The following is a 22609-nucleotide window of genomic DNA, read 5'->3' on the forward strand; positions in this document are numbered from 1 at the left end:
GTGCTGTAGGTATGAGTGGAAAGGAAGGATGACCCAAGCTAATATTAATGGTTCGTATCGGGTTGGTAGGGAAAGGTATGTAGAAGACAGTAGGGTAGAGACAAAGGGCTGGGAGGTGTGGTAGTTATGTCATATGTAACTCAGCTTTAGGAAACTGATCCTGCAGGCCTGGCCAGACTGTGTTCTTTGGTGAAAAAAAGGGAAACAGGTAGAACAGGAAAGGGAGGGGGAGGGAGAGGAGAAAGAGGGGAAGTAGAGAGAGGGGAGGTGGACAGGGCAGCAGAGCTGACCTGTTGAATGGGCCTAAATATTAAATAAAGGCTGTATGAGTAGAGAATACAGAGTAAATGTGGTGGGTGTTGTGCCGGTACAGTCTGAGCACAGCCTGGCCGGTCCGTTTGCCACTTGGCTGGATCCTTCTCAGCGTCTGTGAGTCCCATCTCTGGCTCTCAGTGGTCCATTTGTCCCCAGGGCTGTCCTTTGATAGACTGGGTTACACATGTGATCTGGCCAGTAGGCAACACTACAAATATGAAGTCCCACTCAGATGCTGGTCACACCTCTGGCCTGTCCTCCAGGCACCCAGGAGCAGTGCTGGCCCTGGCCCTGTGCAACCCTTGTGCTTTCTGGTGAGCTGCCTGGAGCCCTGGTTAAGATTCCCTGCAGCTTTTGGCTCAGATCAGCTGCCACCTCCATCGGTGCAGACACAAAGACCTTTCTCATAACGGCTGGCAGAGCTCTGCTGGTCCAGGCTCAGAGCTCGCCTCAGTGCCCTCTTCCGTGAGTCTCCTCTTATAGTTGAAAGACGGTCACAGGCTGCAGGACGGCCACTTTGGCAGGGGCTTTTAGAGATGGCGTCCCACAGCTAGTCCAGGACCAGTAGAAACAGTCTCCGTTTGTTAAAGCTACTCTCTGCCCTTAACTTGATTCCTCTCTGTGTTCTTTAATGCCCATTGCAAAGGAACCAGCAGAATTTCCAGTACTCCCCACACCGGCCAGGCCCACGACGATGGACCCGGTCTGTGAAGTTTTGTTTCCTATTTCTACTGCAGATAGAAATCAATCACCTTTCCTTAGATTACTCCCAGAACACCGTAGACTGTATTTAGTACCAGCCACCATCTTGCTTTGTTATGTAGTTTTATTGGACTATCGCCACATCTGGTCATTGCGGTGACAACTTTTGTGCCACAGCACAGAACTGAGTCGTTGCAGCAGTGGACGCGGGTTCCACAGACCTGAAATACTCAGATTTGGAGACAGGCTGCAGTGCTGGCCTCCCTCCTGCTAACTGCTTTAACCTTCATTCTTTGCTGCTGTTTATTTTAGCTTGATTTCACAATTTTTCTCTTCTTTTGGAATTTTTGACTCAGGAGTGTTTCATTTATTCTTTTTAATGATTAAAAATGATAATTGAATTCATTCTTTTTAAACATCCGGTATATTTGAATATGTAGTGTTTTGTTATATTACTTTTAGAAATTCTGTATTGGATTTCCTCTTTCTCTCAAGAACTATATAAAAAGTTTTTGAAGTTTCTTAGAAGAAGATGCTGTATGATATACTGCAAGACTGCAAAATTTTCCTGGGAATAAACTGGGGAAAGTTAAATAATAGATATCAGAAGAGAAGCTGATGGCTGAAAAATTGTTTTAATAGAAAGATAAAAATATGTTTCTATAATGCAGAAAAGGAATCCAAAGATCTAGTCCAGAGGGACTAGGGAGTGTCCCCCCTCCCTGTTAGAGGGATACTGGAGCCAGGGTATGAGAGAGGAGCCTCAGAAAGTCTACATTGTACCCTGTACTCTCAGTAGTAGACACTTGAAAGGGAAGTTATTGTAGTGGGGACAGAGGGAGACAAATGCTGTACCACAGTGACAGAGGGATGAGGGATGATGGGAAGATTCCTGATTTTTTTTTAAATCCTCCTTTCTTGCCTTCCTACAGGCTGAAATTAGATCCTGGGAGTGAGCCCGGGCAACTGGGATTGAAGTACATGCTATCAGTTGAGTTGTACTCCCATTCACAGCCGTTTAGATTTGTATTTATGGGGTTGGGGATTTAGCTCAGTGGTAGAGCGCTTGCCTAGGAAGCGCAAGGCCCTGGGTTCGATTCCCAGCTCCGAAAAAAAAAAAAAAAGATTTGTATTTATCTGATGTGTATGAGTGTTTTGCCTTAGTGTATGTAAGTGCACCATGGATGTGCTTGGTGACCACAGAGACCGGAAGAGGAGAGAGAATGTTGGGAGAAGAGAAGAGCTGCCTTGTGGGTTCTGGGAACCAAAAGCTGAGGCAGAAGCAGCTTTGCTCTTAAGGTCCCCTGGAGACCATTTTTTTTAAAAAAGACCCTGCAGTTAGGTGGCCCCAGACCTTCCACAAACCACACTCCATGGCAGCCCAGACCCATTGTGATGGTCTGCTGGGGTCCTCTAGAGTATGGAGAAGTTTTATATCAGAACTGCATGAAGTGGCCTGTGAGGGGAAACCTGGTTGGAGCCGTAGATAAAGAAGAGTGTACACTGGACATAGGGAAAGGAGAGAGGCAACATTTCCAATGACACCATGAAAATAGGCCCTACATCTTCAATAAGACCCAAGGAGAAGGCCCATTGACAGAACCAGCATCTGGGCAACAGCATCTGGCCCAGACTTTCAAGGGCTCTCCTGGCATCCAGGAGGCAGGGAAGAAACTGGGTGTCAGCGCTGGGAGCAGCCAGCAGCCGAGAGTCCATGCACACGGCACGCCTTCCAGCTCCCCATGTTTATTCGTCCTTCACTTGATGCGCAGTATATTGCAGGCCAGGTCTGTCCTGCTCTGTCCTCACACCCCACCCCTTTCCTTTTCTTTCTCTATAGCTTCCTTTTTAATTTTCCATTTGATAGACTTCCCTGGAGAACATCTCTGACCTGCTTTGTGGGATTGCTGGCTCTCAGCCTGCTAAGAGCTGGGGTGGCTTTAGATTATCTGAATGCATTGTTTCCTCTCTATTTCATTCTGTGTTGCCCACAGCTGTCCTACCTCTCTGTTGTCGCCGCCATCAATGCCATGTTAATCAGCAGTCTTCGCTTGCCTTCTGCCTTCCATGTAGAAGAGCTGACACATGGCTGTAGTGTCACCAGTGTCCTCTGACATTCTTAAGTAACTGGTCTTTTTGTATTGCCCTATGATATTTTCATACTGTGCCTACACTTTGGATATTACTGGCATAGATTTCCCCAATAAAAAAGCTATCAGATAAGACCAAAAAGAAGAATCATCCAGCCATGATAATACACGCCTGTGAGTCTGAGGCAGGCTGGTCTACATAGCAAGTTCCAGGCTAGCCAGGGGTACACAGTGAAATCCTTTCTGAAAAAAGACACGGATTCTGTTGTTTTGCTTTTTTCTATTTGTTGCCTCCAAGAAATATACCTTATCACCAGAGGCAGACACAATCTTAGAGCGAGAATATGGAGAGGAATTCCAGACAAATGAAATGAGGAAACAGACAGATGTTGCTGTTCTAATAACTAAACAGATAAACTTCAAACCAAAAGAAGTCAGGATATTATAAATAAAGTCACTTCAAACTGATTCCGGACATGATCCATCAAGAGAACATTATGACCCTACACAGATATGCATAGGCATACCCAACTCCATTAAACAAACTCTTAGATAGAACAACACAAGTTAACACAGTAAACATGGGCAGCATCAGTGCTATACTCATCAAACACAGGCCATCCTGGCTGGGAAAACATCTGCCCTAATGACATCAGATCGAATGGGTTTAGACGATATAGGAAGTCCAAACACCACAGGATTCATCTCAGCAGCCCATGGAACATTATGTAAAACAGATCCTATAATAGGATACAAAACAAGTCCTAAACAAAGTATTTTCTTATATTCTATATGACCACAGTGAAGTAAAGTAGAAATAAAAAGCACAGCATATACACACAAATTCATGGAGACTCAGACACTGTGAATGATGGGTTTCATGGTAAAAAGGAAATCATAATATTCTTAAAGTCTAACGAGAGTACAAACATATGCAGAAGCCCATCGATATGATGGAAGGAGTCCTGAGAAATGAATACCTACATAAACATATACTTACATAACATATACTTATACAAACAGCCACACCCAGGTGCTGACTCGTGACTTTAATCCCAGAACTCAAGGCAGGCAGATCTCTGAGTTTGAGGACAGCCTGGTATACAGATGAGTTCTAGGACATCCAGGGCCACACAGAGAAGCCCTGTCCAAAAACAAAAAAAAAGGAGGAAGAGGAGGAAGAAGAGGAGGGGGAGGAGGAGGAGGGGGAGGAAGAGGAGGAGGAGGAAGAGGAAGAGGAGGAGGAGGAGGAAGAGGTGGAGGAGGAAGAAGAGGAGGAGGAGGAAAGAGGAAAAAACTCAAATCTTACATAAAGAACCAAAGGAAAAACAAGAGTGGGTCAGTTGATGGAAAGAAATAAGATCTGAACAGAAATGGACAAATCCAGGAAAAAAAAAGAATCAATAAAACAAAGAGTTGATTCTTTGAAATAAACAAATTTAACAGACTTTTAGCTAAAGTAGCCAAGAGAACTATGATCCAAATTAAGAAAATTAGTGATGAAAACAGACTTTTCAACAGATATCAATAAGATTCAGAAAATAAGGCAGAGTGGAAATTGTAAAGGCATGGATGACTGTGCAGAGATAGGACATGTTAAAAACAGTCTGAAATACCAGAGTGGGATTCATTACAAGCAGTGAGGTTGAAGCAATAGCATGGAATCTCCCTCTGAAACATTCAGGCTAAGGCAGGTCTGCTGTGGAATCCCAGCAGAGAAGCATCAGTGTTTCCCTCAACGACACTGGGAAACACAGAGGGAAGGATTGGGCAGACTCCAGAGCAGTGTTACAGGATAGCAAATGCAGTCACCTACCTGAGGCAGTTTGGAGAACTGGCCCCAGGTCATGAGAAAGGAAAGCACCCAGCTGCTGCACTTGGGAAAGCAGGCCCCGCCCCTTGCCTGGGAAGCACAGTGGAGCTGGCCCCAAGGGAATAAGCAAGGGAGAGCTGGCCCCCACTCCTCTGTGAGGTGGCAAGGATGTGGAAGCCATGCCTCCCCCACTTATTTCCACCATCAGCAGTCCGGAGAGCTGGCCCTGCTCCTTGCCTGCTGCAGCATTGGTGAGCTAGCTGGAGCAGTGCCAGAGAGCTTGAGCTGGTGGACTGGGTGCAGGAGAGCTGGTGGGCTGACCAGCATAGATACCACACAGGCCCAGATCCAGGGCTTTGAGTTGGCCCACCACAACATCCACCCCATCTATGGACTGCTGGAGCTTGTGAAAGGGCTGGTTCTATAGAGCCAAGGCTGCAGGATCTCCATGACACAGGGCAACAAGAGGATAACCGAGAGGGGTCCTGGTGAAGATCCAGTATCTGTGGTGTAGCAGAAGCCAGAGGCCTGGAACCAAACTAATGAGTCATTGGAGTGAACATTTGCAAGTAAAGAGCCAAAGGGCATACTGTGGGACACACTGCAGCTTCCATGATGCAGCGTTTCCTGTACTCTATTTGCTTTTGTTTTGATCCAATTTGCTTTTGCTAAGGTTGCAAGGGCAGAAGGCAGGTACTAAGGGACATGGAGATGAGTGGGATTGGGGTGCATGATGTGAAATCACAAAGAATCAATAAAAAGTTGGTAGGAAGGGAGGAAGGAAGGGAGGGAGGGGGAAGGGAGAGAGGGAGGGAGGGAGGGGGGAAGGGTTTCTTTGGTTTATAGTACCCGATCACAGTCCATCATTGTGGAGAAGTCAAGGCAAGAGCTTGAAGCGCCTACTCACTGGCATCCAGTCAAAGGCAGAGAGAGCCTGGATGCTTGCTGACTAGCTCATCATCTCTACACAGAGTTCTGGCCTTAAACTCTGGGAATGGCACCACCCACATCAGTCAATGCAATCAGACAGTCCCCCACAGATCTGTAATTTATCATTTGAGACAGCCCCTGTGCCACGTTGGCAGTTTAAACTAGCCTCACAACAGGCTCTCTAGGATGATACTGTCCAGTAAGCATCAGCCATGCCACAGGGAGAAGCTTCCAGATGAAAGCAGTTTGTTGTTTCCAATTAGCCGCTATGTGAATTGACAGCACTTTGTGAGGCTCTTATACTTTGTTTTTGAGACAGGGTATCTTATGTAGCCCTGGCTTCCCCTGAACTCAACCAAGAAGGCCAAACTGGGGCTCAGACTCAGATCCAGCCTCAAGGAGTAAAGGTGTGTGCCAAACAGCTATTTCTGTATTTATTCAGATGTTTGCCTGCAGGTATGTCTCTGTACTATGTCTGCAGTGTATGTCTGTATACTATGTCTGTAGTGTATGTCTGTGTATGTCTGTGTACTATGTCTGCAGTATATGTCTGTGTACTCTGTCTGCAGTGTATGTCTGTGTACTCTGTCTGCAGTGTATGTCTGTGTACTATGTCTGCAGTGTATGTCTGTGTATGTCTGTGTACTATGTCTGCAGTGTATGTCTGTGTACTATGTCTGCAGTGTATGTCTGTGTACTATGCCTGCGTGTATGTCTGTGTACTATGTCTGCAGTGTATGTCTGTGTATGCCCGCATGTATGTCTGTGTACTATGTCTGCAGTGTATGTTTGTATACTATGCCTGCGTGTATGTCCGTGTACTATGTCTGCAGTGTATGTCTGTGTATGCCCGCGTGTATGTCTGTGTACTGTGTCTGCAGTGCCTGCAGAAGACAGAAGATACTATTGGGTCACTGAGACAAGAGTTATAGAAGGTTTTAGATGGTCAACTGCCATGTGGGTGCTAGGAATCAAACCCTGGTCCTCTGGAAGAGCAGCCAGTTCTCTGAACTTTAGAGCCCCCTCTGGGACCCTGAGACTTTTATACTTTTAATAATAGTGTTCAAATAGTTATTTTTCTGATCTGGCTGAGATCAAAATAATGATTGCATGTCATTCAAATTACTGGGTTTTCATAATTGTGATTTGGCCACTAACACATAGTTACATAGCTCAGGACAGTTCAGAAGGGAAACGTTCAGGGCAGGTGAGAGGGGCAGTGTGCAGTGGTTCCTGGACTAACTGGAGACAGTCCCCTTAGCTGGGGTGCCACCTCAGCTGCAGCTGCGTCAGGCCAGCTTCTCTGCTTACCTCAGCAATGCTGGCCTTCCTGATTTCTATGGACTCATGTCTATGTGAGTTTCCTTACATTTGGAACAAACAAAACTACTTACTTACTCAGGATCTGCTGTGTGCCTGGAAACAATATAACTGAGGGAAATTTTCAGTGTTTACAAAACAAAGAAATTGTCAACAGAATGTCTGCCAATGGACTTAACAGGAAAAAAAATTACAGCCTATAATTCATGAAGATTGGCTCAAAACAAACCATTCCTGCCAACAGAAAACCTGACAATTATTCTGTTGTCTAATTTGGCTCAGCCTAAGGTGACCTTGTTTATTCAGTCAGTCTTAATTCCTGCTAACTTGGCATGAAAGGAGAGCATATGGTATACGTCTACAAAGTCCATTTTTGCATCTTAAACCAAAATAAATGTAGAATATATTCAGCATTTCCTGTAACTGAGCTTGTAAGTATATTAGACAGACCTAGCTGTATTCACAGTCTGCCCACAAGGTGTTTTATAGGTGCTACCTATAAACTAGAAATTCTCTGGAGATATCTTTTCCTAAGTTTGGCTTATGACTAAAGCTAGCCAATTTTAAACATGTTTCCAAAAAATAATCATGAGCCCCCTCTTTAAAAAGTAGAACTGAAAGTATGGCATCATTCATTGCACCAGAGGATATTTACAGACTGTGAGTAAGTCTAAGGCAGTGGTTTCTAAAGCTGTACAAATTATTGTGAGAAAACCTGTGCAGTGATAGGCACCATAAACCCAGTCCCTGGGAGGCAGAGGCATAGAATACTCGGGATCCGGGTCAGGGAGATGGTGGGGAGGGTGAGGACTCTTGCCACTAAATGACAACCTGAGTTCTGTTCCTCAGACCCACGTGCTGGAAGGAGAGAACTGAGTCCACAGAGTTCTCTCTGCTTCCCCATCTATCCCTGGGCCTGACGCTCAAGCACACAGGCACACACACACAAATAATGAATGTTAATTAACTTTTAGAGAAAAATGTAAGGAAGACAGTGGAAGTAGGAGAACAAAATAGCAATATTTTTGTTTTTCCTCCCAGCCCAACCTGGTACATTTTCTTAATTTTATTCTGACCCAGTAAAGTTCATTATGAAAGGGAAGTGACTGTGACTTTCATATCTCTCAAGAAGCACTGGTAAATTAGCTTCTTTATTTGCATTGCAGCTTAGGAAGTTAGAGTTCTGGGAGAGATTACAGAGAATCAAAGCAACCAAAGAGAGTTCTGTTCACATACATGCATAAAAGTTTAAAGAAAGGTTTGTGATTTTGTTTTTCTTTTTTCCATGTGCAGCAACTGAGCAAAAAGACTGAAATGGTACACATGTGTGAGCATGTGTATTTTATGTGTTTATAGTGTATATATAGAGTCAGCCTTACCTGTTACCTGGTGTGTGTGTGTGTGTGTGTGTGTGTGTGTGTGTGTGTGTGTGTGTGTGTGTGTTTGCGCGCGCGCGCGCGTGCGCATGCGGTTCCATTAATTTATTTAATCATTTTACATCCTGATCACTACCCCCTTTCTAGTCCCCGCTTCACATAGTCCCTCCCCATCCCTCATCCCCTTCTCTTCTGAGAGCCCCCGCCAAGGTATCCCCCAAGCCTGTCAAATCAAGTCTTTGCAGGACTAGGGACATCCTCTCCACTGGAGCCCTGAGAGCCCAGTTAGGGAATGGGCTCTACAGACAGCTAACAGCTTGAGTCAGGCCCAGCCCCAGGTGTTGGGGGACCTACATGGACACTGAACTGTACATCTGCTACATATGTGCCGGGGACCTGGATCCAGACCACGTGTGTCCTTGGTCTGTGACTCAGTCTCAGAGAGCACAAAGGGTCCAGGTTAGCTGGCTTTGTTGGTCTTCCTGTGGAGTCCCTATGCCCTTCAGGGCCTCCCACCAACTCTTCCATAAAAGTTCCTGAGCTCTGTCCAGCATTTGGCTGTGGTTGTCTGCATCTGTTTCAGTCAGCTGCTGGGTGGAGCTTCTCAGAGGAAGCCATGCTAGACTCCTGTCCACAAAATAACAGAGTAATATTAATGTCAGGGATTGGAGCCTGCCCATCAGATGGGTTTAAATTTGGGCCAATTGTTGGTTGACCATTCTCCTTACTCCCTGCAGTTTTTGTAGACAGGACAAATTTTGGGTTGAAATTTTGTGGGTGGGTTGGTGTCCCTATCCCTCCACTGGGTCCTGCCTGGCTACAGGAGGTGCCTCTTCAGGTTCCAGGTCCTCACTGCTATGCATCTTAGCTAGGGTCACCTGCATTGACTTCTGGGAGCCTCCCCTAGAGGCTCTGGCACTTCCTCAAGATTACCCCACCTCCATCCACCCCTGACAGCTGGAGATTTTCACTCATTCTCCTGGCCCTTTGACAATCTCTCTTGTCTCTCCCCATACCTGACTCTAAAACACCCCCCATTCCCCTCCCCATGCCTTCTCCCATCCAGTTCCCTCCCTCCATCTGCCTCCTATGTCTATTTCATTTCCCCCTTTTAAGTGAGATTCAAGCATCCTCACTTGGGCCTTCCTTCTTTTTAGCTTCTTTGGATATGTGGAGTATATCATGGGTACACTATACTAAATGGCTACTATTCACTTATCAGTGAGTACATACCATGCATGTCCTTTTAGGTCTGGGTTACCTCACTCAGGATGATATTTTCTAGTTCCATCAATTTGCCTGCAAAATTCATGATGTCCTGGTTTTTAATAGCTGAATAGTATCCCATTGTGTAAATGAAACACATTTCCTGTATCCATTCTCTGGTTGAAGAGCATCTGGATGTTTTCCAGTTTCTGGCCATTACAAATAAGGCTGTTATGAACATAGTGGAGCATGTGTCCTTGTGGTGTGGTGGACCATCTGTTGGGTATATGCCTAGGAGTGGTATAGCTGAGTCTTCAGGTAGAACTATGTCCAGTTTTCTGAGGAACCACCAGATTGATTTCCAGAGTAGTTGTACCAGTTTGCAATCCCACCAGCAATGGAGGAATGTTCCCCTTTCTCTACATTCTCGACAGCCTCTGCTGTTGCCTGAGCTTTAGATCTTACCTATTCTGATGGGTTATGAGGTTGTTTTGATTTGCATTTCCCTGACGACTGAAGGACATTGAGCATTTCTTTAATTGCTTCTCAGCCATTCAAGATTCCTCTGTTGAGAATTCTCTATTTAGCTCTACACACCATTTTTAATTGAGTTTTTAATTATATTTTGAATATTAGCCCTCTGTCAGATGTAGGGTTAGTGAAGATCTTTTCCCATTCTGTAAGCTACTATCCTGTTGATGGTATCCTTTGCCTTACAGAAGCAAGAAAAAGTTGTTCCATCCACCAACAGAATTGCTTTTAAATTCACATAAACATTCAGTAAGAGAGATCACATCCGAAGTCAAAGACAAAGTGAAATAAATATACATTATGTTTATTTAATTATAATAGAATTAAAATGGGGATATGTAAGAGAAATAGACCAAAATCCCCCAAAACCTTATAGGATTAAAACTACACTTCTAGATAATCCATAAGCCAGAGGCATACTATACAAGGGATGTGCCTTAAAAATACTGCAACCTAAAAAAATTCCATTAAATGAACATATAAAAAAGTCTTTATCAGTAAACTAAGTTTTCACAATGAAGAAAAGCAAAACCAAAAGAAAATTCAACTTGAAGCAAATATAAGTAAGGAAATTCTGGCGGTAAGAACTTGCATCAAGTTAAGTGACTAATGAATGCTTCTCTGAAATCCCAGCACTCGGGGTTGATGCAGGAGGATCAAATCCCAGCACTCAGGGAGACTGAGGAGGAGCTGTAAAGTAAGGATCTGTCTGAAAACAAAATAAAACTAACAACAAATTAAAATTTTTGAAAAAGATATGTCCTGACACAGTATCATTGGTGGATTCTGCCTAACATTCAGGGAAAACAAAACAAAGTGGTAGTTACAGGCAATCTCTTTCAGAAAATATAAGGTGAAGGAACTTACCCTAACATCTGTTGGAGCTGCCGTTACCAAAACAAAGACGGGTGTGGAAATGGGATGCTATGGAACAGTCTCTCATAGCTCCAGAGACAAAAGTCAGCAATAGCAGATCAACAATAAAGGTGAAATATTACTAACCCAGAAACCCACAGTCAAACATCCCCAGACCTAAAAAAAATCTAGTGTCAAAATTAGCAAATTTTACAGTTGACCTAATATGACAAGTCACAGTCAAAGCTCAAGCTCACACACAGACCTGCTTTCTTCCAGGGACCTCTCAGGCCACCATACTGGTTGGGGACCCAGATAGGCTACCTGTGCCCTCCTCTTCCTCCTCCACTGTGGTCTCCATAAGCTCCACCTAGACCTGCCATGCTGCTCACCTCACCAATCCCTCCCCACAACAGACAAACCTGGGTTAGCCCCAGTTCTACCTCTTCTGTTCCTACCCTATCTACTTCTATATGGGATTCTCTGACAACCCCTCCACCAGGGATCCCACATCTACCACGTATGGCAAATCCCCCAAATTCTAAGGAAGCTGAAGCCCTCTTCAGAGCCCATTCTCATTTTTTTTAAGGAACTGAACTCTGACCCTGGACCAGCTTTTTACCACCTTGATCTAGTCTGAGGCCACTTAAATTCTTATATTCAATACAGAAATAGAAAAGCGGTCCACATGATTAGGCCTCAACATGAAAACACAATCATGAGAACAGTAAGCTTATTTTGATGCCCAAGACCCATCAACCCTATATGTTTTCTCCTGTGAGAAGTACCTAGATGATGCCCAGAACACAGAACACAGACCTCCAAACACAAAGAATTTAAGAAATTTAAAGGAGATGCAATCAAATGATTCCATTAACTTAAAATGAAGAATAGTAAATGTCTGAGTGAAGAGGTCTACAGCTGAATTTTAATTATTTAATGACCAAGAAAAGCCAACATTTTAAAACCAGATTCAGTAAGAGATACAAGCTTACTGAGGAGAAGCAGCTGAGATGGAGTTGAAAGCCCAGTGATACCGGTAGTTCCGGGACACTCAGGGAACCTTACAAATAAGGCAGTGTCAGGACTGAAGATAAAGTAGAGGATTAGACCACAGATGCAAAGAATATGAAAAATCTAAAGACTCGAAAAGAACATGCAGGAATGTGGGGCTGTTGTGTGAAATAATTAAGTCAGCAGCCCCAGCTGCCGGCAAGGCATGAGCCGGCTAGCCAGCCTGTTCTCATCTCGGCAGACTGTCTGACCCAGAGCTCCACAGTCACTCCCCGCAATGATAAGTTCCTGAGGAGGTGGTTGCCATGCCAGCCCCACGCGTCCAAATTCCTGTGGCTGGCTGGGATGCCCCGCCACTGTACCTTTCTCTGGAACTCAGTTGAGTCACCACGTGAAGGACACCACCATACAATCTTGGTTTAGAATCAACAGGTAAATCAATCACTGGGCACAGCAACTAGCATCCTAGTTTTGTAAACTATTTTAAATATAACTTCTCTGGTGGCAAATCCTGGTGAATCTGCCATCTAAACTGGGGGCCTCTTGCTAGCTACATTTTGTCTTCCAAACACCCCTGTCCAAAAGCCAGTCATGTTTTCCTGCTTCTCTTCTCCTCTCCAACCCTCACCCAGTGATTGGTTCCTAGAAATCTTCATTCTTTAGGTGAAGGTTCACAGGAAGTCACCTGAGTATGTGACTCACTTCAACCCTCTTGGGGAAGCAGAATTAGCATCAAAATACAAACAGCACCAAGGCTATCCATAACCCTTCCCCCTCTTTGTCCAATTAAAAGGCTTTTTCTCAGATATAAATAACACAACTATTGCCATTTTGTAATTTATAAAGGACAAAATACATCTAACACCCAGTCCATAATTTTTGTCAATCAAATAGAACACTCTGTTATCTATCCTAATTTTAAAAAGGTTTATAAATCCATATGTTACATCCTGGTTAGCTTGTATACTATCTGAAAACTATCTTCTCAAATATATTCTCTCAATGTTAAATAGCCTGGGCTATGAGACTGTAACTAACTAGCCTTTCAACCCAGTCAGAAATCTGAGAACGACCAATATTATCTGAAAGCCTAGCACAGCTTCCAGAGCTGAGACAAGTTGTAGAGACAGCTGCCTACCCATACAGCCCCAGTGTGTCAGGAAGGTGGAGCGTCAGCCTTTAGCCTTCTGGCCCAGATCATCTGACAGACCTTGAAAAACAGGAAGTATTAAGGACTAGCTTATTCTGTCTCAGCAGAACCAAGCTGTCCTAACCTGTAACTTGTGTCCTTTCAAGAAGAGGTCAGGTCTGTAGGAGAAATAGGCAATGTCTGCCCAGTGGCCACGTAGCCATACAGTTTACAACCTCACCTGGAAGTAGAGCTGCTTCCTTGAACCCACAAATGGGGGGCTGTTAGGAACAGACGCGTCTCAACAAGCGACTAAATAACACTGAATGTCACGTTCTGTGGATCTCTGACATTTTTGAAAACTGTATGTAAAGTAATCTGGACTGTTGTCTATTAACTACTCTCAACTGGTTCTAAATAAAAATGTCTTGCAAGTACCCTTGCAGTTAACTCAGAGCCAAGAATTTGCTATCTGGCCCTTAACTCATAATTGCTTAATCATCTAAAGACAGTTTACAATAACAGTTATAGAAGGACTGGGTCTACGCCTTCTACTTTAATATTTTTGTATCAATAGAAGAAATTTATATCAATGAAAACCTTGATTCTGCATCAAAATAAATTCTGTACTGAAAGAGCGTACCCCAAAACGGGGAGCCGCGTCTCTCGCTCCGATCGCAGGGTGGGTTGCCCCCAGGAATCACGAGGAGCCATTCTTGATGTAACAGCAAGAGGTAGCTTTATTAACGAGATCCCAGGTCTTAGCGGGATCCCGGGTCGACACGTATCTCACACAGGAGACAGAGGAATCGACCCCGAGCCTCCAGACTCGAGGTTTATATAGGGGAGGTTAGGGGCATTCTCGAGGTTACACATGATTGGTCAATTCAAAAGGTGCACAGTTACTTTCGGCACGAAATTACATCAGCAAGGAGTACGTGCTCTCCAGCAGCTCGGCAGGCAGGTAGGGTGGCTCATCTCACTCAGGGGGGTGAAGGAAGGGGAGGGGGTAGCTACGGATGGTCAGTGTCCTTGGGGCTGATAGCTGGTTTGGCAAGTCCTATCTCTGGCTCTCCCTCAGGCACGTCCCGCCCTGCACATCTGGACTCTGACAATGAGCAACCTTTATGAAACTCTAGTTCTGCACATTCGGGCTCTGACAATGAGTAACCTTTATGAAACTCTAGTTCTACATTCCCCACTTCTTTTTTTTTTTGTTAATAGTTCTAATCCTAGAACTTTATGGAGAACTCAGCTTCATCTAGCATAACAGCTTGGTATTGTTGTCTTAACAAGAGGATTCTAACCTGGACACTATCCAAGCCTATCCACCAAGGTCATGACTAGCTTTTAGAACTTCTAAGCTTATACAGACTGTGATCCCTGAGGCACAGTCCCAAGAAGTGTTAAGAGTACTAACATATGCAATGTTACATCATTTGTAATGGAGATCAAGCCTATCCCACACCTATCTTGATAGAACCCAGGACAAACATGACTGAATCTCCCTCTAGGTCCCAGCTCTCAGCCCCAACAGCTAGTACACGGCTGGTGAGGGCTGAGAATTGACAGCTGTCAGGGTGGTCAGCAGCACCAGGTACGGTCCTTTCCAGCGAGGCTCGAGTGTCTGGGCTCAGTGTAGCTGCAACCTGGAACTGATGGGATGTCTCAGGGGTCCCCAGGGCATAGGCTGCTATCAGCTGTGAGCAGATTTCTTTCTGTATCACCTGTAGGTCTTTTACCCTGGCACACAAATCATTATTACTATGGCACTATGACATGTTGGTTCAGTAACATCATCTAATACAGTCAGGGGGGCTGAGGCCCCATATAAGATCTCAAAGGGGATAAGGCTGAATCTGGAAGGGGTATTTCTTGCTCTGAAGAGAGCAAGAGGGAAGGAGTGTCACCTAGTCTGCGCCAGTCTCCATTGTTAATTTAATTTGGTCAGGGTCTCTTTTAAAATTTTATTTATTTACTCTACCTGTCCTGAACTTTGAGGTCTGTAGATACAATGTAATTTCCAATTGACCTCTAAATACTTGGCCACACCCTGGCTTACCTTGGCAACGAAAGTAGGGCCTTTGTCTGACCAGATTACCTTGGGCATTCCAAATCGGGGGAAGATTTCTTCCAGTATCTTCTTGATGATCGCAGAGGCCGTCTCTCATTTGGTGAGGAAAGCTTCTATCTATTCCTGAAAAAGTATCTACAAGCACTAGGAGATACTTGTGATTATATTTTTCTGGTTTTATCTCAGTGAAGTTCACTTCGACTTTTCACTAAACTCTCTAGGTCTCTTTGCCCTGTTTGCTTGCTAAGCATTCACTTATTGACATACCTTATACTTTCTACCGTCTCTCTGGCTAAAATCTTAAAGTCTGTTACATACACCTTAACTACTTGGACAAACTTCTTATCTCCTAAATGAGTCCATTTCTGTATTTGGCAAAGTGAGTCTTTTCTTTGTTCTCTGGGAAGTATAGCTTTCCCCTCAAGTGTGCCATTGTCCTTTATCTTTTAAGCAATTTGGGCCTTTTCTAAGTGAGGCCATCCCTTAGTCCGATCCTAGTTCTCAGTGGCTGTCTCTTGCAGGCCTACAACCAGGATGGGCTCCTGCATAACCATTTTTCGAGCCACTTGATCTGCTTCGTTATTGCCCCATGCCACTGAATCTCTTCCCTCCTGATATCCTGAGCAATGAATAGTACTCACAGTTGTTGGCTTCACCAGGGCATCCAAGAGACGGCAAAGGCATCTGCAGCGCTGATGTACTGGGGGGTTGAGCCATCCCAGATGACATTGTGTTGTCCACCATGGCAGCACCCACTTGTCTCTGACCTTCATTCATGAAGAGAACTGTTCCCGTCTGTGGACAAGGTCCTCGGCTTTCAGCAGGGGTCAATCAGCCAGTCGCAGAGGTCTTTCCTCCACCCATGGGCTTCTGCCAGTACTTGACACTCGTGCTGTGGTGGCTCCAGGTCCGGATTGGGCAGCAAAGTGACCAGATTGTCCCCAACCGGTGGAGAATCTAGTCCATGGCAGCTGACCAGTGGTCCCATCTTTTGGGACACTCTATTCAAAGGCAGAACATCAGCCACTCTATCACAGTTTAAGTCCTGGATTGGGTGATAATTGTTAGTGCCCGGCTGGCAGGAGTGATGTGTTCCAGGCAGATCAGGACAAAGTCACACATCTCCCAGCATCAGGTACTGGTGCACTGAGACAGGTCTTAAGCTCCACATACACAGTCTGTAGATATGCATACATATGGCCTCACCCAGCCATTTCAGCCCACGCAAGCCATTTTGGAGAGCAATTTTCTCATGAGCAAGGGATAGGGGCAGTCAGGGATGACTATGAACTAGTGGGTGGGTTACCCGGCCCACGCCAAGGTCCACTGTTCTTCGGGCAGTCCATAAATATTGTTCGTTGCCAGTAGCCCCTTGCGCTCAAGGTCTTTGGATATTGGCCCACTGGGGGGCATAGGAGCACAGAGCATTGGGTCCCTGTCTCCACAAAACAACTGGGCGGGCTTCCCTTCTATCTCTGTGCATAGCCAGCACCAAGAGGCTCTCCAGTGTCCCCTCTTGTTCTTTCTGGGGCAGTCCCTGACCCAATGTCCTTTTTCTTCGTATTAGGCACACTGATCTTTAGCCAGGAATTCTCTTCTGTTGCCAGGTACTATCTTCCTAGGTTCCCTAACTACTGTGGCCAGTATATGTTCCTCTCTTGTCTTTTATCTCTCTTTAGCTCTCTAATTTCCTCTTCTTTTTGTCTCTTTTCTTCCCTAGCTTCCTGCTCTTTTTACCTATTTCTTTCTTTCTTTTTTTTTTCAGTCTCTCTGCATCTTCTTCTACAGCTATTAGGTGCTGTCCACTTTTCTGCACAGACCCTGAACCACGCATCAACTTATTTTCTCTGCAACTTACAATAACTCTCTCAGTGACTTAGCTTAACCCTTCAAGTTTCTGTAACTTTCTCTTCATATCCTTTCCTTATCTTAGCCAGATTGGTGGGGCATTTTCCAGCCCCTCAGAGACCCACCCTTGGAGCCTGGCGGCAGACCTGGCACTCCCTACCTTCAGGCGTCTGAAGAGAGCAGGCAGAAGTGAGGGCCTTCTATCCGTGTCTGGAACATTTTTTTTTCTGGTCTCCAGTAGGATTCCGTCTTCTCCTCGGTGGTAAAGAAGACCTGTAACAGTTACTAACAAGCATCTCAAATGGGATGGTGAGAAAACAAGAGAATCTTGAGAATAAAGGTCTACCGAAGAGGGCAAACAGCATTTATCTCTCTTCAGTGTCAGCTCCATTGCTTTGCCTCTCAAGAGAACCAGCCTCCAAATGACACTAGGCTTTTAGTAACAACTAATAACAAAAGGATGGAGAAATGGTTAGAACCTGGTTGCTAGATGCCAGGTGGCTGACAAAAGAATCATAACCAGATCACCTGGGGCTATCAGGACCTCAGTAGTAGCCCTTTACCAAACTGTCTCACTGGGTTTAAAGGCCCATGGAAAAGAAAACATTAATCCTGACCTTGGCCACTGCCAAAGCCTGATTTCTAAATCTTGACTGGCAAAACAAAACAAAGTTCTTTACAGCTTGTTGAATATTCTTTGAAACTATTTTAGGGGCTCTTTTTTTGTCCCCCTACCTGGGGCATTTTAACCATAGGGGCAGGAACTGGCTGCTGTGGGGATAGGACCAAAGGCACTCTCCATGTTAATGATGACCAGCGAGAAAAGTAATTTAGTGCTGGAGACTGACTCCTCTCTTGGAATAAGGCCTGCAGATAAGGCAGGCTTCCTTAAAGAACTTCTCTAAATGAGCTCTCTCCTACTGTGAGCAAAAGTCAGGAATTCCTTATAGCCCCACCTAGCTCTCAGCCTTTTTAGATCATTGATCATTCTTCCTGTAGCATTTCTAACACAGCCTGTCCCTTTTTTTTTTTTTTATAGCCTGTTGACAGCATTTCTGATCTTTTAGGCAGCTATGCACTAAGTGTCAAACCGGCTGAAACTCCGCCTTTAAGATTCCTTACTCCCAGGCAAAATTTAACTCTTCCCCAGCTTATCACAGCTGGCTGCGAGCACAAGCACAGATAAAACACTATTTTACAATACCACAGAAAACAATCCAGACAAACAAGACCAAGACAAAGCATCCTATAACCAATTTCCACAGATGCCTGGTACCTTCAGTACCTGGCCCAAACTTCAGCTTAACCTTAGCTGCTTCTGGGATACCAAACACAGGAATAGAATACAGACAACAGACACTAACACATCTAAGCACACTTGTCCATGCCTATACTCAAATAGGCAGCCGAACGCAACCTCCGAAGTCAAGTCACAGTCAGATCTTTTTGACTGTCCGTTGCCGGGTCCTCCCGACAAAATTCGGCTCGTGGAACGTCTCTCACGAGTCCCAGAACCTGCGAGATTGGGGCGTCTCCCGGTGCGCTTTCTAAAAAGGAAAAAAAGAAAGAAAAAGACTATTCGGAGTAGGAAACCCTTCTACTCACAGGCGCCTGTCCGGAGCGGGAAACCCTTCCGCTCAAGTACACTCAAATACAGGGCAGGAAACCCATCTGCCCAGATGTACTCGAAAACGGGGTGCACTCAAATTCGTGGTGGGAAGCCCTTCCACCCGAGCACACCCAACTTAAACCTTAGACCATGTCACAATACACAGTACGAGAAGCACAACGTACACACACACACATACATACACATACACAGCGGCCGCTTTCAACACTCACACCAACGTACCTCCAAGTGGCATTCGGGGTTCCAGGGGGTCACGCTCTGATCCCGGACGAGCCCCCAAATGAAAGAGCGTACCCCAAAACGGGGAGCCGCGTCTCTCGCTCCGATCGCAGGGTGGGGTGCCCCCAGGAATCACGAGGAGCCATTCTTGATGTAACAGCAAGAGGTAGCTTTATTAACGAGATCCCAGGTCTTAGCGGGATCCCGGGTCGACACGTATCTCACACAGGAGACAGAGGAATCGACCCCGAGCCTCCAGACTCGGGGGTTTATATAGGGGAGGTTAGGGGCATTCGCGAGGTTGCACATGATTGGTCAATTCAAATGGTGCACAGTTACTTTCGGCGCGAAATTACATCAGCAAGGAGTACGTGCTCTCCAGCAGCTCGGCAGGCAGGTAGGGTGACTCATCTCACTCAGGGGGGTGAAGGAAGGGGAGGGGGTAGCTACGGATGGTCAGTGTCCTTGGGGCTGATAGCTGGTTTGGCAAGTCCTATCTCTGGCTCTCCCTCAGGCACGTCCCGCCCTGCACATCTGGACTCTGACAATGAGCAACCTTTATGAAACTCTAGTTCTACATTACCAAAGTAAGAAATTATTACTTCAACTTAATAACTATTGTAAAGATCTCTACCAAATGAGATTATGGCTACACAATCAATTCTAGGTATTTCCTTCCTGTTCAAATCATGACCATTTCTAAATTCCCCAGAAAGACAACTTAGAATAACCACCTCCAGACCCCCAAGTCCAGGGAACCAGGGCGAGACTCTTCATAGTTACTTCCAGCTGAACTGGGCATTGAGATATTGTTGAAGGGGGGTGGGGGGAATGGGGGAGTTGTTTGGCCTTGAGAAGGCCACACCAATGATTGTTATAGTCTCTGATGTCTCGGTCCTGACTGGATCTTCTGAAAGTCCCTGAGATCAGGAGTTCAAGCAGGTCAGTTCAGCTTGTCTGATGATAAGACTCACCAAAGCTGTACATTCTGTAATATATAAATCTCAAAATAAACTGTTGGTATCATCAGTTCTCTGGAATCTAGTCTTCAGATGGTCTTCCTCTGTCATGTCTGATCCTTAAAATTCTGGAAGGTGTCTAGGTACTAATCACTTTTTCTAAATACTCAGAGACAAAAACTTTTCTCCCACATCAGCATATCCTCTGGTTGGCAAACAGTTATCCCAGAGGAATAATAACACAACCAAAAAACTCATAATCCCACTCATTTTGATAATAAAAACAATGCAAAACAAATGAACTACTAAGCAAATACTGTATTAGCCTATTTTAGGCCTGTTCTAATAATGTCATACCAGGAAATTAACCCAGGGCTATGGACTACAATAGGGGACAGCATGAAAAGATGAATTATTTGTATAGATATTCAAGAAGAATCCCAGGTCAAACACATGGGTGAGATCTTCAATAAAATTATAGAAGAAAACTTCTGCAAACTAAGGCTAGACACAACCCTACAGATAAAAGAAGCACACAGAACCCTAAATAAAAACAAAACTGGAGAGTAACTCCTCAAGTATAATACTAAAAATACAAAGCAAAGAGAGAGTATTAAAAGCTGCAAGAGACAAAAGTACAAGTTATACATAAAGGAAAACACATCAGAGTAATACCTGATTTCTCACTGGAAAGCCACAAGAATGGGGAGCAAAGCACTACAAGTTATAAAAGACCACACCTAGACTACTGTACTTGCAAAAGTCTGCCATAGTTGATGGAGGAAAACTTTATATGATGCAAATAGGCCAAAAACATACCTTTCCACCAAACCAGCCCTACAGACAATACTGAAAGCAATACTTTAGGCTGAAGTGCAGAGATAAGCATAACCGAGAACTCTAGAAAGAAAACAAACAGTCTATAATTACTGGAATACAAACAGCAGAACCAACAACAACAAAGTGTCAACAGTCAACACGCACTGCTCAGTAATTATTGTATATATCAATGGTTTCAACTCTCCCATCAAAAGGCACGGGCTAGCACAATAGATTAAGAAATAAAATCCACCTTTCTGTTGTTGACGAGAAACTCACTGTAGCTTTAAAATAGATGTCATAGTAAAGTGAATGGAAACATAAAATACTCCAATCAGATGAAAGCAGACAGACATTGCTGTCCTAATATCTGACAAAATAACCTCCAAACAAAAAATAAAGAGATAAAGGATACCCCATCGAAATGAAGGGTACAACTGGCATCCAAGTCACAGACTGGCACCACTCCAATGACGGTAGATGACGTCCATATACCATTTCCTCCAGTAGACCATCTAGGAAAAAACACCAAACAGAAATATCAGAAAGAATTACAGATATCTACAGAATACTCCACAAAACACTTCAGCTCAAGAAACCTGGAACCTTCTCTAAAATGGGCCACATCCTGAGACACAAAGCAAATCTTAAGAGAAAACACAGAGAGCTTTGTGGATCTAATTTGACCATAATACAGTACAGCTTAAAATCAACATCAGACACCTCTAGTAAACACACAAATTTGTAGAGGTTGAACAACTCATTACTGAATGGATGAGAAGAGAAATCAAGATTTTTTTTTTAAATCCTGGAAATAAAAGATTTAAATGCAACACAACAAGAACTGTGACATATTAAGAGAAGCTCTGTGTGGGAAACGTATAACTTTAAGTGCCTCCACTAAATAACAGAAATGAACACAAATAGATTTTTGTTAATACAACTCGAGAATTTGGAGAAACAAAAACAAACCAAATCCAAACCCAGTAAACAGCAGAAGATACTAAAAATAAGAGGAGAAATTGATGGAACACAAACAAAGAAAACAACTCAAATCCCCAACAAGTATAAGAGCTAGTTCTTTGAGAAAACAAATAAGAATGACAGTCCTTAGCTCAACTAATCAAAAGGGAGAAACTATCCAAATTAATAGGATTATAGATAAATAAGAACCACTACAACAGATACCAAAGAAATTCAGGAAATTATAAAGAATCCTCTAAAGCCTGTACTCCATTAAGTTGTCAAATGCAAAAGAAATGGAATGATTTCTAGATTCATTCTAACCACCAAAGTTAAACCAAAAAGAGACTAATGCCCTAATGGGAGCCAGGACGACTGAAGAGACTACAGCAGTAATAAGAAGCCTCATAATTAAAATAGTCCATGCCTGTAGACATTCACATCAGAATTCACCAGACTTTCAGAGAAAAGCAATCGGTGTCTCTCAAATTATTAAAGAAATTTAAACAGAAGGAACTCTTCTAAACTCCATGTATGAAGCCAGCATTAATCTAATACAAAAACCTAGAAAAGACATAACCAAAAAAAAAAAAAATGAAAGCAAACCAGTTTTTATGTCAGTTGACACAGGCCAGAGTCATTTGGAAGGAGAGAAGCTCAGTCAGTTTTGGGAGGAGAGAAGCTCAGTTGAGAAGGTACCCCCACCTGATTGACTTGTGGACAAAGCTTGTTTTTAACTGATGATCAATTTGGAGAGCCCAACTTACTGTGTCAATGCCATCCCTTGTCCCATGGTCCTGGAACTATAAGAAAGGG

General features: G+C 44.2%; 1 protein-coding gene across 17 annotated transcripts in view; it reads left to right on the top strand.

Moving 5' to 3' along the window:
- Wdpcp (WD repeat containing planar cell polarity effector) overlaps positions 1-22609 on the top strand; it is a 330930-nt gene that overhangs the window by 295522 nt on the left and 12799 nt on the right. Inside the window, exon 18 of one of the 17 annotated variants that reach the window (XM_063273245.1) lies at positions 19567-19639. The exons of the other annotated variants lie outside the window; for them this stretch is intronic. Within the exon in view, the coding sequence (XP_063129315.1) occupies positions 19567-19597 (31 nt within the window). The 3' untranslated portion in view covers positions 19598-19639. The remainder of the gene's footprint in view (positions 1-19566; positions 19640-22609) is intronic. 17 annotated transcript variants of the gene reach the window in all.

This window comes from Rattus norvegicus, chromosome 14, assembly GCF_036323735.1.
Source record: "Rattus norvegicus strain BN/NHsdMcwi chromosome 14, GRCr8, whole genome shotgun sequence".
Classification (NCBI taxonomy): domain Eukaryota; kingdom Metazoa; phylum Chordata; class Mammalia; order Rodentia; family Muridae; genus Rattus; species Rattus norvegicus.